The 15425-nt window shown below is 45.3% G+C and overlaps 1 protein-coding gene across 1 annotated transcript in view; it reads left to right on the top strand.

Moving 5' to 3' along the window:
- Positions 1 to 15142, top strand: part of ELP3 (elongator acetyltransferase complex subunit 3) — a 125124-nt gene extending 109982 nt beyond the window's left edge. The window contains exon 15 of the mRNA XM_005683552.3: positions 12614 to 15142. Within this exon, the coding sequence (XP_005683609.1) occupies positions 12614 to 12690 (77 nt within the window). The 3' untranslated portion in view covers positions 12691 to 15142. The remainder of the gene's footprint in view (positions 1 to 12613) is intronic.

Genomic DNA, 15425 nt, shown 5'->3' with positions numbered 1-15425 from the left:
TTCATTCATTTTCACTGATAGGCAGGATTCCATTATACAAATATCTCACAATTTACCTGTCTTACTCTTGCTGGATATGTGGTCAGCTTCCAGTTGGGGTGGCCCATAAACACACATCTATTTGGAATATATACCCAGGAATGGCATTGTTGGATTTCAGGGAATACATATGTTCAACTGTAAGAGTCTCCAAAGTAGTTTTCCAAAGTGCGAACAGTTTTCACTCGTATTAGAATGTCAGTTGTTCAATATGATGTGTTTATAGTGGTGTTTCTTCATAGTTTTAATTTACATTCCCTGATGACTAATGAAGTTGACTACCTTTTCATAAGCTTATTGGCTATTCAGATGTTCTTTTTTCTGAAGTGTCTGTGTATGAGATATATTTTTTTCAAAAATCTACAGGATATTGTTATTACTACTGTTATAATTACTGTTAGGTACAGTCACTATTCATTTAGATTTACTAGTGTATTTACCACTTTCTTTGTTCTTTAGTCCTTGCTGCATCTATCTAAGGGCAGTTTATTCACCTTCACTGATATATAGGATTCCATGATGTAGATATGTCACAATTTACTTGTTTAACTGCTGATGAGTATTTATTTGGGTAATTTGCCAATATTGTTTTCTTTGTACCTGGAGAATTTATTCCAGTAAAGTTCTGTTGGTAGCAAATTCTTTTAATTGTATGAAATATTGAATTCTGGTTATTCTCGAAGTAAGTTTCAGTGAGTCTAGCATGGGGCTTGGATTTTCTTTCAGCTCCTTGAAGCTGCCTTTCCACTGTTTTCTGCAGTCAGATGTCTGTCTTTGAGGATCTTCTCTGGCTGCTTTTATGATTATTTTTTTTAAGTATCTTTGTTTTTAGATTGTCTTTATTTTCTCTAGTTTTGCTATGATTCTAGATGTGCATTTCATCTTCTTGGGATGGCTTAGGTTTCATTCAGTTTCTTTAATTGGTAGTTGACTTTTTAAGTTCCAAGTAATTTTCGTTCTCTGATTCTATCCCATTGTCCCTCCCTCCCCCACATCCTGGGACTCCAGCTAAACATGTTAGACCTACTCATTGTACCCACTGTGTCTCACGTCCTGTGCCCCCACCCATTTCTCTATTTCTCCATGCTTTGTTGTTGAAGTTTCTTCTGACTTAGTGACTACGCAACAACAGTCCAAAGTCAAGTCTTGTCGGACTCTTGCAGCCTCGTGGACTGTAGCCCACCAGGCTCTTCTGTCCAGAGGGTGTTCTAGGCAAGAATCCTGGAGCGGGGTGCCATTTCATTCTCCAGGGGATCTTCCACTTTACTGATTAAGTCTAACCTGCCATTAAACTCGTCCATTGATGCCTTAGTTCTTAATTCTCGCATTTCTGGTATCTTTTTCAACTCTGCTACAGCATGTTTTATAGTTTCTCGTATTGTTTAAACATTAACTCCAGCATCCGTCTCCATGTATGTAGTAAGCAGAACCTTTCTACAGTCTGTCAGGTAATTTCAAATGCAGAGTCTCTGCGGTCTCTTTTCTTTTGTTGTCTTGTCTTGGTGTGTACCTACCTCACTGTTTTATTATTTGCTGAGCATCTTATGAGAGAATTTGCTTTCAGGAATACTTCAAGACCTCGATGTTGGGTGCTCCTCACCTTCCTTGTACCATAGAGACAGCTCTTCATAGAGGAAAGAGAGATAACAGGGTATTGCAGCTGATGCCTCTGGTAGCCATGTGCCTCATCCCATTCTTCTTGCCTCCAGCCAGCCTCTGTGGATCCAGCTGCCCTTTCTGGGTTGGCATCACCACTGAGGCAGAAAAGGCTCTACTCCCTTCTCAGAGCTCACATATTCTCCCTATTTCCTGCCTGATCATCAGTAGCTGTTGGGTATTTTTCTAGTGGAAGCATTTTTAGTTTTGTGGACATTTTTTTAATTGTCTGCAGCTAAAAAGTTGGTCCTAGCCATTTAGTCTGCCACAAGCCTGACGTCACCTTTTCTATAAGCTTAAATACTCCTAGGGCTTCCCAGGCAGTGTCAGTGGTAAAAAAACCCACCTGCCAATGCAAGAAAATGTTAGAGATGCGGGTTCATTCCCTAGGTCGGGAAGATTCCCCGGAGAAGGGAATGGCAACCCACTCCGGTATTCTTGCCTGGAGAATCCTGTGGACAGAGGAGCCTGGCGGGCTATAGTCCGTGGGGTCTCAAAGAGTTGGACACGACTGAAGCGACTCAGCACACACTCCTGCCTGGTCTCCTCATCCTGTAGCGTCTAGTTTCCATCAGTGTTCCATCTTTGTTGCTTTTCTCCCCCAAATCTCTATATCATGTGTCTCTTCATTTTAAAAAGGGTGACGACATTTATCAAAATGATTTAAACGGTACACCCTTCCCAGTAGCTCTCACGTGTGTAAGAGCCACGTCTGGTAACACAGGCAGGCAGTACAAAACTGTGTTAGCAGAATCATGTATGTAATTATTCTGTTTTTCACTGAGCCCTTGTTAGTGAAATGGAAATAAACCACTATATAAAACAAACATGGTGACCTTATCAGGCAGAGGACAGCAAGAAACTGGACACAGAGAAGCTAAGGTGATTGCGACAAGTCAGCTGTCCTTTCTCTGCTGGAATAAAAACGGATGTGCCATTGTTATCAGGGCTGACGAGACATTCACAGCCGAGAGCAGGGGACGCGGGCTCGGCATCACCCACAACACAGGCGCCGGGGCTCCTTGGGAGCACGCTGCTCGCCATGGAGTCAAGCTGGCTCTGAGTTATGGCTCCTGTACTTCCCAGGTGTGTGACCTGGAGGTAGGGCGCTTTCTGCACCTCTCGTGCCTCCCGGGATAGCAACCTCAGTCTCGCTGGTGTGTGCCGAGCATCTAGCGTGCGTGCCTGGCGTGGATGTAAGGGCTCCAGAGTGGCCTCCTCTAGCTTTATACTCTATAGTCACTCAGCTCTACAGTTGTTGCTGCTTTTATTTTGCGATGGAGTTAGTCAGAATTGTGATTGTGTAACTGATTGTGATTCTGACAAGCGGGGTTGAGGCTCATTTCCTGCTTCTGACTTATTTTCTCTTTTAAAGGAAAAATGTGTTTATTTTCATCTTCTATACTTTGGTATTGGATTTACCCCTTAGAGAGAAAGGGCTGTAGTAACATGGAGAAGCAGAGTGTTGAAGCCTAATCAGGTATCACCTTGACTAGTTGACTTCTTTTGCCTGCTGTCTCTATTTATGTAAAAATAGAATGCATTTTTTTTTTTCTAGTACATATCAGTAGAATTTAAGGGCTTACCTGGTGGCACTAGTGGTAAAGAGTCTGCCTGCCGATACAGGAAACTCGGGTTCAGTCCCTGGGTCGGGAAGATCCCCTGGAGAAGGGAATGGCAACCTACTCCAGTATTCTGGCCTGGAGAATCCCATGGACCGAGGCCCGAGAAGCCTGGCAGGCTATAGCCTCTGGGGTCATAGAGAGTCAGACACGACTAAGCACACACAGCACAGAATTTGAGTAAACAGTGAGGTTTGTTCCACTTTCATCTCTGATTTCACCTTTTTAAGGTTGTGTGATTCCCTCCCTCCCCCTTTATTAGACCGCACTGAGCAGCTCACAGTTACGCTGCTCTGTGGCCGGTGGCCGAGGCAGTTGGCCTGTACATCTGGGGTAATTTCCTTTCTTTCATCAACACTTAGAGTAGCTGAAACTGTGTTAAGCTAAAATGGTACACGTTTCAAAGAAAGGGAGAGGTGATGTGGAAGCAGAGGCGTTTTTGTCCACCTTGAGGGGCTGGAGGCTCTGGTGTCATTTCCTTCTCCATGAGATCCTCCCAGCTCAGGGGTCAAGCCTCTGTCTCCTGCATTGGCAAGCGGATTATTTACCACTGCACCACCTGGGAAGCCCACACAGCCCCAGGCTGAGGGTTTAATCAAAGCAAAGCACGCTGCTGGCTCTGGGTGGGATGAGAGGAGCGGAGGGCGGTCAGGTCAGTACTTGGTGGGAAGCTGTTTCTGCATTGTGGCCTCTGGGCTTATTGCTCCAAGGCCGACTGCCAAGAGCACCCAGCTCCCAGTAAACCTGGGGGAAATGCCTCCAGTTTGTGGGCTGCCCCCTCCTCCCTGTCCTGGAGGCTCTGCTGCCAGCCGTGGGTTCTGTCAACCAGGCTCCCTGAGGTCAGCTGCACAGAGGTCACCCCTGCTCACCCGCCAGCCCAGGGACTGGCAGAGCCGCACACAGGCCACCGGGTAGAGAACTCGCTTGCTTTGGAGACAGCCCGTTGCCTGTCTGTCCTCAAGGGCAGAAGCCTGTGAGACAGCTGCTCACGTCAGTCCAGGAGCTCGGCTGACGTCAGCTGTGAGATGTAATTGCTTTTTCTTGGCCATCTCACAAGAGGAAAGTTACTGTGACGAGGAGCCTTACTAACCAAGGAGAGCAGAAGGGGCAGAGCATGGCCTCCACCCACCGCAGTGATGGTGCGTTTTCCCTTCTAAGCTGGCTGAGAATGCTAATACTTTTGCCAGCCTGTTCTGCAGAGGGTAGAAACAGAGGAAAATCTCTCTTTCAAGAAACAGGAGGCACAGAGAGATACAAATGGGGAATATTTTTGTTTAAGTAAGAGGTGAGAGTCCAGGCTGGCTAAAGATGAAACTTCTCTCCCCAAAATACTGACAGCTTCCCTGGTGGGCCGGAAGTAGACTTCCCATCTCAGTGCTACTGATGTTACTGAAAACAAGGATCGGAGATTGAAAATGTGCTGCTGCTGCTAAGTCGCTGCATGTCCGACTCGGCGACTCTATAGACAGCAGCCTACCAGGCTCCTCCATCCATGGGATTTTCCAGGCAAGAACACTGGCGTGGGTTGCCACTGCCTCCTCTGTGAAAATGTGCCTTTCCTTCAAAAAGATACATAGCAAGCAAAGCCTGAATGTCTCTCCTCCCTCAAGTTGGTAGTAGTTTCCAGGCGTCTTCTGTATGAGGGCAGAAGTTGGGAACAGGGGAGTCTGTACTCAGTGGGACTTCTGTTGTTGTTGTTACACTGGGTCTCAGTTACAGCAAAGGCTTCTCTCTAGCTGTGGCATGCAGGCTTAGTTGCACCATGGCATGTGGGATCTTAGTTCCCTGACCAGGGATCCAGCCCACATCCCCTGCACTGGAAGATGGATTCTCAACCACTAGACCCCAGGGAAGTCCCCCGTGGGACTCTTAACTGAGGAGTGCTGAGTTGTACCCCAGTAAAGCTGTTCATTAACCAGCACACTTGGAGTGTGCCAGATCATGGAACTTTGTGGTTGTCCAAGGGTTGTTGAATCCTTGCTGCATGTAAGGAGCAGCTTCTCTCTCACCTCTGCAGCTATTTGTGGTGGACAGATGTAGGCGGGGGCATTCCTGGGGAAGTAAAGCTCTCTGACAAGCTGCACATCCTCAGCCTGGACTGTAGCCCACCAGGCTCCTCTGTCCCGGGGATTCTTCAGGCATGAATACAGGAGTGGATTGCCATGCCCTCCTCCAGGGGATCTTCCCGACTCAGGGCTTGAACCTGCACCTCTTACGTCTCCTGCATTGGCAGGCACATTCTTTACCACCCGTGCCACGTGGGAAGCCCTCAATCTGGTTATAACTGGTAAAGAGGATGGTAAAGATCACCATCATCTTTGTTTGAAAGAGGAGATTTAAACTTGATTCCATCTGCTGTGGTAGGTTGCTTCCATGTCCTGGCTATTATAAACAGTGCTGCGATGAACACTGGGGTACACGTGTCCCTTTCAGTTCTCTGTGTGTATGCCCAGCAGTGGGATTGCTGGGTCATAAGGCAGTTCTCTTTCCAGTTTTTTAAGGAATCTCCACACTGTTCTCCATAGTGGCTGTACTAGTTTGCATTTCCACCAACAGTGTAAGAGGGTTCCCTTTTCTCCACACCCTCTCCAGCATTTATTGCTTGTAGACTTTTGGATTGCAGCCATTTGACTGGTGTGAAATGGTACCTCATTGTGGTTTTGATTTGCATTTCTCTGATAATCAGTGATGCTGAGGATCTTTTCATGTGTTTGTTACCAATACAGTATTGTAAAGTAAAATAAAGTAAAATTAAAAAATAAATAAATAAACTTGATTCCAGTGACTGAGCTGAGCAGAATCAAAAGGAAACATTAAACCTATCTTGTGACTTCATGTAGGTAGGAAGCTAGAAGCACAGAAGTCTGATGGATGAGTTGATCATTGTTGAAGCTGGGTGCTGGGCATTTGGAGGTTCAGTCTAATATCACTTCTACTTTTGTTGTTTGAAATTCTCCATAATAGATTGCTTTAAGCCCATGGGAAATGACATCTGTTTTGTAAAATTAGAAGTATAAAAAGCCAACCTCACACCAGTCAGAACAGCTATCATTAAAAAGTCTGCAAATAATGAATGCTGGAGAGGATGTGGAGAAAAGGGAACCCTCCTACACTGCTGGTGCAGCCACTCTGGAGAACAGTATGGCAGTTCCTTAAAAAACTAAAAATAGAGTTACCATATGATCCTTCAGGCCCACTCCTGGGTGTATATCTAGAGAAAACTAATTTGAAAGATACATGAGGTCCAATATTCACTGTAGCACTATACCCAAGACATAGAAGCAACCTAAATGTCTGTTGACAGATGAATGTACGGGGAGTGTGTGTGACTGTATACAAATACACATTCACTCACATACATACAATAGAATATTAGCCATAAAAAAGAGTGAAATTTTGCCTTTTGCAGCAACATGGATGGACCTATATAGATGATCATACTAAGTGAAATCAGAAAGATACCACTTATATGTGAAATTTTTAAAAAATGATACAAATGAACTTATTTACAAAACAGAAATAGACTCGCAGAGAAAACAAATGTGTGGTTACTAAGGGGGGAAGGGATAAAGTAGGAATATGGGATTAACAGATACACACTACTATATTTAAAAGAGATATCCAACAAGGACCTACTGTACCGCACAGGGAACTATACTCAACATCTTGTATGTGTGTATTTATAACTGAATCACTTCACTGGATACTTGAGACTAACACAGTACTACAAATCAACTGTACTTCAGTTTTCTAAAAAGTCCAGTGATATATCTGAAAATTTTAGGGGATGCTTTTATTAGCTAGCAATACCTGTATAAATCCGGGGGCTGCTGTTTAACAGATGCAGACTTTCAGTTTTGCTGCTGTAGACTGGATGGTGGTGAGGGTTGAACAACAGTATGAAGCTCCTTAATGCCAGTAGACTGTGCAGTGAAAAATGGTTAAAATGATAAGTTTGTCTTATGTGTTATTACAGTGCCCCAAAGTACCAAACAAAATGGCTTACCCCAAACAGAAAACATTTTTCACAACAGCTTCCTAGGTAAGCAGCTTTAAGATTGGCTACTTCATGATTCAACAGCGTCAAAAAGGACCCAGGTGGTCTTCAGCTGCCCACTCTGCCAGCCTCCACCCACCTGCTTCGTCCTTAGCCACCTCCCTCGTAAGCTACCTGCCCCAGCCAGAAATTTCTTTCTAACAGACTCGCAGATACAGAGAACACACTGGTGGTCACCACTGGGGAGAGGCAAAGTAGGGGTAGGGAACTAGGAGGCACAAAGCACCACGTATAGAATAAATAAGCTACAGGAGTATATTGTATACCGCAGGGTGTATGGCCAACGTTTTGCCATAGCTTTAAATGGAGTATGGTTTAAGAATTTTGAGTCACTGTGTTGTATGTGTGCAACTAGTATTATGAATCAACTATACTTCAATTAAGAAAAAAGGAAAATGAATTTCTTTCCAAAAGAACATACATGAAAAGAGACCATCTAAGAGCAAGAAAGGCTTCCAGAACCATCACATATCACTCAGCATCTCCACTCGAATGTCTTAACAGCCATTTCACCTGCAGCACAGCCAAAGCCAAGCTCCTGGTGTCCTCCCCACTGCTCCTCCCAGCATCTTCCAATCTCGCTAACTGGCAATCCATTCTTTCTCCAGATCTATCCTTGTTCAGCCAAAAACCTTAGAGTCATCTTAGGCCCCTCTCTTCACATCCTTCAGCAGATTCTTCTAGCTCTCCCTTTTAAGTATTTCAAGATTCTGCCACTCTTCACCACTGTGATTCTTCTTTGAGCCACCTCCATCTCTCACCTGGATTGTTGCAATAGCTTCTTAACTGGTCTCCCTGTTTCTGCCCTTGGTTGTGTGTATATGTGCTTAGTTGCTCAGTTCAGTCGCTCAGTCTTGTCCAACTCTCTGCGACCCCATGGGCTGTAGCCCACCAGGCTCCCCTGTCCATGGGATTTCCCAGGGAAGAATACTGGGGTGGGTTGCCATTTCCTCCTCCAGGGGATCTTTCCGACCCAGGGATTGAACCCTGGTCTCCTGCATTGCAGGAGATTCTTTTACTATCTGAGCCACCAGGGAAGCCGCCCCCTGCACTTGGTTACTGAGCAAATACATGCAGGCATTGCTCTGCGTACTAGCAATTCTGCAGGTAAAAACCCTGTCCTCCTGGAACTTTCCTTCTGTTCTCAAAATAGCATTCAGAGCCACCTCTTTCAAAGGTAAGTCAGTCATGTCACTTTTCTGATCAGAATCCTTAATTTATGCCACAGTCTGTGCATTGTAACTGAAGTGAGGAAAAGCTCGTTTTAATCTTAGGGTGCCTCTGCCAAACGCTGTCATGTCACAGAGCAAAGTTCAGTTTGAATGCAAACTTTAAAGTGGAAGAAAGGATGACAGAAGTCATTTCTAGCATGTTTGTGTGTTTCTAGGATTCTAGAAACAGAAAGCTCTGCGTTGAATGACTTCAGAGACATCAGTGTGATACACTGATCCCTCTGGTAATGGTTTCTTAGCCACCTACCTCTCATCCTTTTTCCTTATGTTGGTGAATTCTTTATATAAATAGAGCTGTCAAAACTCATGGAACATCTATTAAATGGATGTATACCCTCATGGGATTTTTTTAATCGAACTATAACGTACATGAATAAAGTACAGTGTTTTCAGTATACCATGTAATTTGTGTGTATGCGTAAGTTCCCATGTATTAGATAACTTCTAACCCAGATCAAGATACACCATTCTCAGCATTCCAGAACACTCCCTTGTTCCGTCTGTCAATCCTTATTGTCTTCCAAATATAACCAGTATTCTGACCTTTATCACCATACAATTCGTTTTGTCTGTTTCTGAACTTTTTGTTGATGGACTCATATATCTAGTTTCTTTTGTGCAAAATTTGATCTGTGCGATTCATGCCTGGTGTTGGAGGTAGCTCTAGTTCCTGCTTCCCTGTCGCCGTGTCAGCATTCCATTGTGTGAGCATCCTGTACTTTATCCATTCTACTAGTGATCGATATTTGGATTATTTCCTGTTTTGGATGTTATGAGTATCCTATCTTTTGTTGGCTATAAGTATTTGTTTCTCTTTTCACTCTGGGAATGTGATTGCTGGGACATAGGACCTGCTTACAGATACAGAACTTTAGGAGATAATGCAAACGCTAAAGTGGATGGAGGAGCCTGGTGGGCTATAGTCCATGGGGTCGTTAAGAGTCGGACATGACTGAGCGACTTCACTTTTACTTTTCATTCTCATGCATTGGAGAAGGAAATGGCAGCCCACTCCAGTGTTCTTGCCTGGAGAATCCCAGGGACAGGGGAGCCTGATGGGCTGCTGTCTATGGGGTCGCACACAGTCGGACACGACTGAAGTGACTTAGCAGCAAAGTGTTTGTACCCTCTGAGGGGGACTTCCCAGGTGGCGCCAGTGGTAAAGAACCCTACTGCCAATGTAGGAGACATGAGAGACCTGAGTTCGATCCCTGGGTCAGGAAGGTCCCCTGAAGGAGAGCATGGCGACCCACTCCAGTATGCTCACCTGAGGAATCCCATGGACAGGGGAGCCTGGTGGGCCACAGCCCATGGGACTGCAGAGAGCTGGACAGGACAAGCGACAGCACGCACGCACCTACCCTCTGAGAGGCATGAGATGTCTTCCTGGACCCAGTGGCTCTGAGTAGCCTGACCCATTATTTGTTCATGCTTCTGTCTTCCCCCAGCTCTACCCCAAACCACAGTGTTGAACAGAAATGATGATTAGAACACAAAGACAAGGTGAAATTGTACAAGACAAAATATCAGTAATCCTGGGAAATTCTCCAGTGACCTCTTACTACATGACAATTCTGTTGTTAACCTCCATCACATCAACTTCAGTTCTGTTTTCATAATACTTGAAAGATTTTGAAAAGGGATGGGAAACAAAACACGATGGGAAGGCTGTTCCTAAATAGCAAATGTTTGGGCTAAAGAATGAGGTTAGACTGCAGAGGGCTAGCAATGGCCTGATTTCACACACAGTATTGATCACTAGGAATACAACAGAGAAGGCAGTGGCACCCCACTCCAGTACTCCTGCCTGGAGAATCCCATGGATGGAGGAGCCTGGTGGGCTGCAGTCCATGGGGTCGCTAAGAGTCGGACACAACTGAGCGACTTCACTCTCACTTTTCACTTTCCTGCATCGGAGAAGGAAATGGCAGCCCACTCCAGTGCTCTTGCCTGGAGAATCCCAGGAGCCTGTTGGGCTGCCATCTATGGGGTCGCACAGAGTTGGACATGACTGACATGATTTAGCATCAGCAGCAGGAATACAAAGTGATGAACAAGATACACAGAGCTTCCACCACAGGGGTAGGTCAACCAGCGTCACGGTGCCCCATGGTGAGAGCTGTGGGGCAAAGCACTGAAAAGAAAAATGCCAGTGTCTTCCTTTACGTTACACACCGAGTAAGACTGCAACGCTACTGACACCAGAAGTGTTTTCCACACATCACGTGATTCTGTGGCCCCAGCTGGGTGGCCTACAGTTAACTCAGTTCTCACACTAGCTCCCTGGAGATGGCGTCAGACCCCACAATTCAGTCCCCAAGACCGCCCCCACTTTGGATGTGAATCGCAAGTCTAGGTTGTCAGTGTGCCTCTGACCAACCAGTTCCAGATCAGAGGATCCCACGCCCCTCCCCAGGGTTTAATTCATTTGCTAGAGGGCACAGCATGGGCCAAGCCTGGAAGCTAGGTAAAGAGCCAGACATACAGGGAACTTAAAACTTCACCAAGGCTGAAGCATAGTGTTTCCAGGGAGAATAGTAGCAAGAGATGAAACTAGAAAAACCATCAGATACCAGATCATTCAAAGTTTTAAAATAATAATAGCAGCCGGTGTTTCAGAAGAAATGACTTTTTCCAGACTCTTGGATTTAAACACATCTCAAGGACCATTTCATTTACTATTCACCGTCCTTAAGATACAGGTACATTATTACAGATGGTAAAATGTAGGTTCAGGGAAATTAAATAATTGGCCAAAGCCACAGCCCTTAAAACGACAGGTCTAGGCCTTAAACCCATGTCTAACTGATCAAAAGCCCATACTCTTAACCACTCATATAGATAATTAGAGAAGGAAGTGGCAACCCACACCAGTATTCTTGCCCAGAGGATCCCATGGACAGAGGAGCCTGGTGGGCTGCCGTCTATGGGGTCGCACAGAGTTGGACACGACTGAAGCGACTTAGTAGCATATAGATAATACCGCATAAACCACGCTTTATCCTCCTGGGAGTTCAGCTTCTTATATGTGTTCATGTTTTATTAGAGAGACACCATTTACAATAATTTTCTCAAATGGAAGTAATATGTAGATTCCTTTTCAAGAAGAAAAGGTTTACAGACCTTTAGTAGTTGACTTAAATCAGCTAATGTTCCTTAAAACGTAGGCAAATAAAAAGTCAGCGTAACTTCCTGGTGCTTAAACTGCTCGTATATCAAAATAAATACACCAGATTAATACCCCCCCCAAAACCTATAAAACAGGTGTAAGTTACGTACCACTGATTTAACGGCACTGACATTGCTTTGTGGAAATGGTCGCTCTGGAGGAGTGGGTGGCGCTGACACTTCTCTGGGTCAGGGCATCGAGGCTGCGGAGACCCCACGTCCCAGACCTGTCCTCTTGTTCAGCCTCCCAGGAAACCATGACGCTGTCTGGCTTCACTCGGAGTGTAGACATCGCACACTTTAGGTCCACCACTCGCCGTTCACCTGTAACGTCTAAGGCCGTGCTGCGTGGTGCCCACAGGGTTGTAAACCCATCAGCTCTGAAACACAGTTTCTATGCTTTAATGCAACTTGAGTTCAGAATTCATAACTGTTCCAGACTTAATAAAATGAGATTCGATCTGGAATGGGCTTCGGTCTGTGAGTGAGTGGGAGGCTGAAGGAGGACAACTCGGAGGGATGCATGTGCTGGCTGTTGTAGGCTGCTAAGGTTGCACTTGGGCTTCCCAGGCGGCAGCAGTTGTAAAGAACCCACCTAACAGTGCCGGAGACATAGGAGTTGTGGGTTCGATCCCTGGGTCGGGAAGATCCCCTGGAGGAGGAAATGGCAGCCCCCTCCAGTATTCTTGCCTGGAGAAACCCATGGACAGAAACCCCATGGACCCTGGTGGGCTACCATCCATGGGGTCACAGAGACTCAGACATGACTGAGCGACTTAGCACTCACACACAGTTAAGCTTAATAGACTCTGACTTCAGTGTTTTCTGCTTCTTCACAGGGGTCGGCACCAGGAACTATTACAGAAAGATTGGCTACAGATTGCAAGGTCCATACATGGTAAAGACGCTAGAGTAACACCACACCAGTCCACCTTGAGGCATCTTCTCCCTGGCAGGAAATGGATCCAGGATGTCTTGAAAACTCAGCCCAGAAGCCGAGCAAAGCAAATGGCCCTCCCTGAGCCCCTGGCGGGAAGCTCCCCGTCACCCTGGAGCCTGGAAACCTTGCTTAGGGCTGGGACAGGCTTCTGCTGACCAAGCCCATGGAACCTGGACACTCAGAGCCCCCCACACCACCCGCTCCTGCATGTTCTCAAGACGTCACCTGTTTTCGAGGCTTAACTCCTGTATCTAGTTTCTCGGTTTTGCATGAGACTTGCAAGTGACCTAACCGTGACTCGGGCAGAGACAAAAAGCAAGTTAATCAGCTCATCTGGACACCACGATTCATGAACTAAAACTGGCTATGTCACTTAGGAGTAAACTTAGGGGTAGGTTATTTATATAGAGTATAGACAAAGAGTCGTGTTGGGATCATGTAAAAACTGTCAGACGTTGATCTCTGTTCTATTACTATAATACGTACTCATTCCAGCACTAGTTTAAAAAATGAGCTTTCGTTTTAATGGCAGTCATTGTGGTTCCTGCAACTGCTGTTTGAAATAACTGTGATGGGGAGAGAACAGGTGAGGGTTCCAGCTTGAAACCAGCCTTTCTCAGTTCACAGGCTACCATCGACAAAGGGCCATTACAGACATCCATTTATTTCAGGATTTTTATTGCCTGTACTTCCCACACACTTGACAACTGCAAAACACCGTGGGCGGCCCTTCCACGCAGAGAAGCGTTTGGCGTCCCTGTTGGTCTGTCCTGAGCAGGCAAGTCTGCCGCACACATGTCTGAGCTTGTGTGTCCCTAAGTCAAGACACACAGACACAGCCATTCTTCCCTGCATTTTAATTCTTCCAGTTTAAATGGAGAAAGGTCAGAGTTAAACTCATATATGAAAGTTAAAAAAAAAATACTGGAAACAGGCCCAAATCTAAAAATGGGAGAAAGATTGGCTTTTTCAAAGCATCATCTTCTGGGACTGCCTCTCTGACTTCCAGGTAAGCTATTATTAAGGAGACTCAGCCTGGAGAGGGTCTGTTCTTAACAGCATGGCTTAACCTGCATCCCTGGGATTCGGTGGCATTTTACAAAAAGTTTTAGTAAAGGGAGTTGATTCCTCTAAAGGTTTGAAAAATAAAATCTTCAACACACAAGGAAGGATCATATAAGGCTTTTTCTCTCCTCTCCCTGTAAACACAGTGACACCTGCCGTGAGTTTACAGGTTCGGGTTTCTTGTCTCCGGCACTGTCCATTTCCTCCTGGGTGCTGTTTGCCATCTTGTTAAAATGCCAGCAGGCAAATGGCATCGGCTCCCTTGTCGACTCGCTGCAGAACTGCAGAGGCTTTTCATGAGCGCCGTTTAGGGAATTCAGCTACTTCTCAGTTTTGAGCCAAACTGAGGACACTAGGCCCAGAGACAGCCTCTCAGATAACTGAGAAACTACCTAGGGAAGGATGGCTTCAGTGCAGTCTTTAGAACTAACAGATCCGCACATGCGCAGCCAGTCACGATGGCCTGGACACCCGGGAAAGGAGTCTTACCATTGGAGGAGGACCTGCATGGGCATCACGGAAGGGGGGCACTTAGTCATTATTTTTGATGTGGACACTCTACTTCCAGTCAGTGTGTCCTTTTCTTTACTAATTAAAGCAGACCTATAATGGATGTCAGATAGGTCACAAATAAGCCGCTCTAGTTAGCATGAAATTCAAGTTAACTCACGTTTAAGCAGAATAACTTCCTCTGACTTCCAAAGACTGTCCTTGGCATCTCTGGTGCCTGGCCGTTCTAGAGATGTGTAGTCTTGGTCGAATGGACTGCCTCATAAGAAACATCAGCTAGGCATGATCCCTTCAGCCTCAGCATGAAGCCTCTAAGGCTGCAGTTTGTGTGTCTGATCGGTATTGAGCAACTCCTTAGCAACCACCTCAGGCCCAGTCAGCTAGCTCTGCTTTTGGTTTGAGTTTTTGTTAAATCACTTGGGGAGTTTTTTATTTTTTTAAATCAAGCCCTTATCAAAAACAGACTGAAATCTATTTGCATTAAAAATGAGATTTTAAAAATTCATTATTGCAAAGTAAAAGAGCCTGGTAGAACTCACTGTTTCTCAGAGTCGGAAATGAATGTGGAGTCATTTTAAAGGAATAAACTCCTACTGACCCAGAAGAATCCTGAGAAGTACAACTTAAAAGCCAAAACTTGTTCTATGAAGACATCTTTCAAATTGCAACTTTTCATTTCCAGAGGTTTTCATGGTATTTTTAAAGGTTATCATCTAATTAAAAATGAAATTTGGGGAATTCCCTGTTGGCCCAGTATTTAGGAGTCAGCACTTTCACTTGCCATGGGCCTGGGTTCAATCCTTGCTTAGGGAACTAAAATTCTGCAACCTGCAAGGCTCAACCCACCCCCACCCACCCCCACCAAAAAAAAAAAAAAAAAAAAAACAAACAGAAAACACAGCCATTTTGTTCATAAAGAACTTAGACCCCTAACCTGATAAAACAGCTCAAGATCTAGGTTCTGAAAACATGGGCTCCTCTATTAGCTCTAAAGCTGTGAGCAAGTCCCCTCCCATGTTTGAGCTGCCCACCGTCAGAATGAATGCAATGTTCTGATGTGATCACCTGTGATAAGATGCTGCATAAACCACAACATTCTCTATATAAACCATCCTCACTCCAGTGAAGTGGCTTCT

The sequence above is a fragment of the Capra hircus genome, chromosome 8 (assembly GCF_001704415.2).
Source record: "Capra hircus breed San Clemente chromosome 8, ASM170441v1, whole genome shotgun sequence".
Lineage (NCBI taxonomy): Eukaryota > Metazoa > Chordata > Mammalia > Artiodactyla > Bovidae > Capra > Capra hircus.
This window is presented reverse-complemented; position numbering and strand designations above follow the sequence as displayed.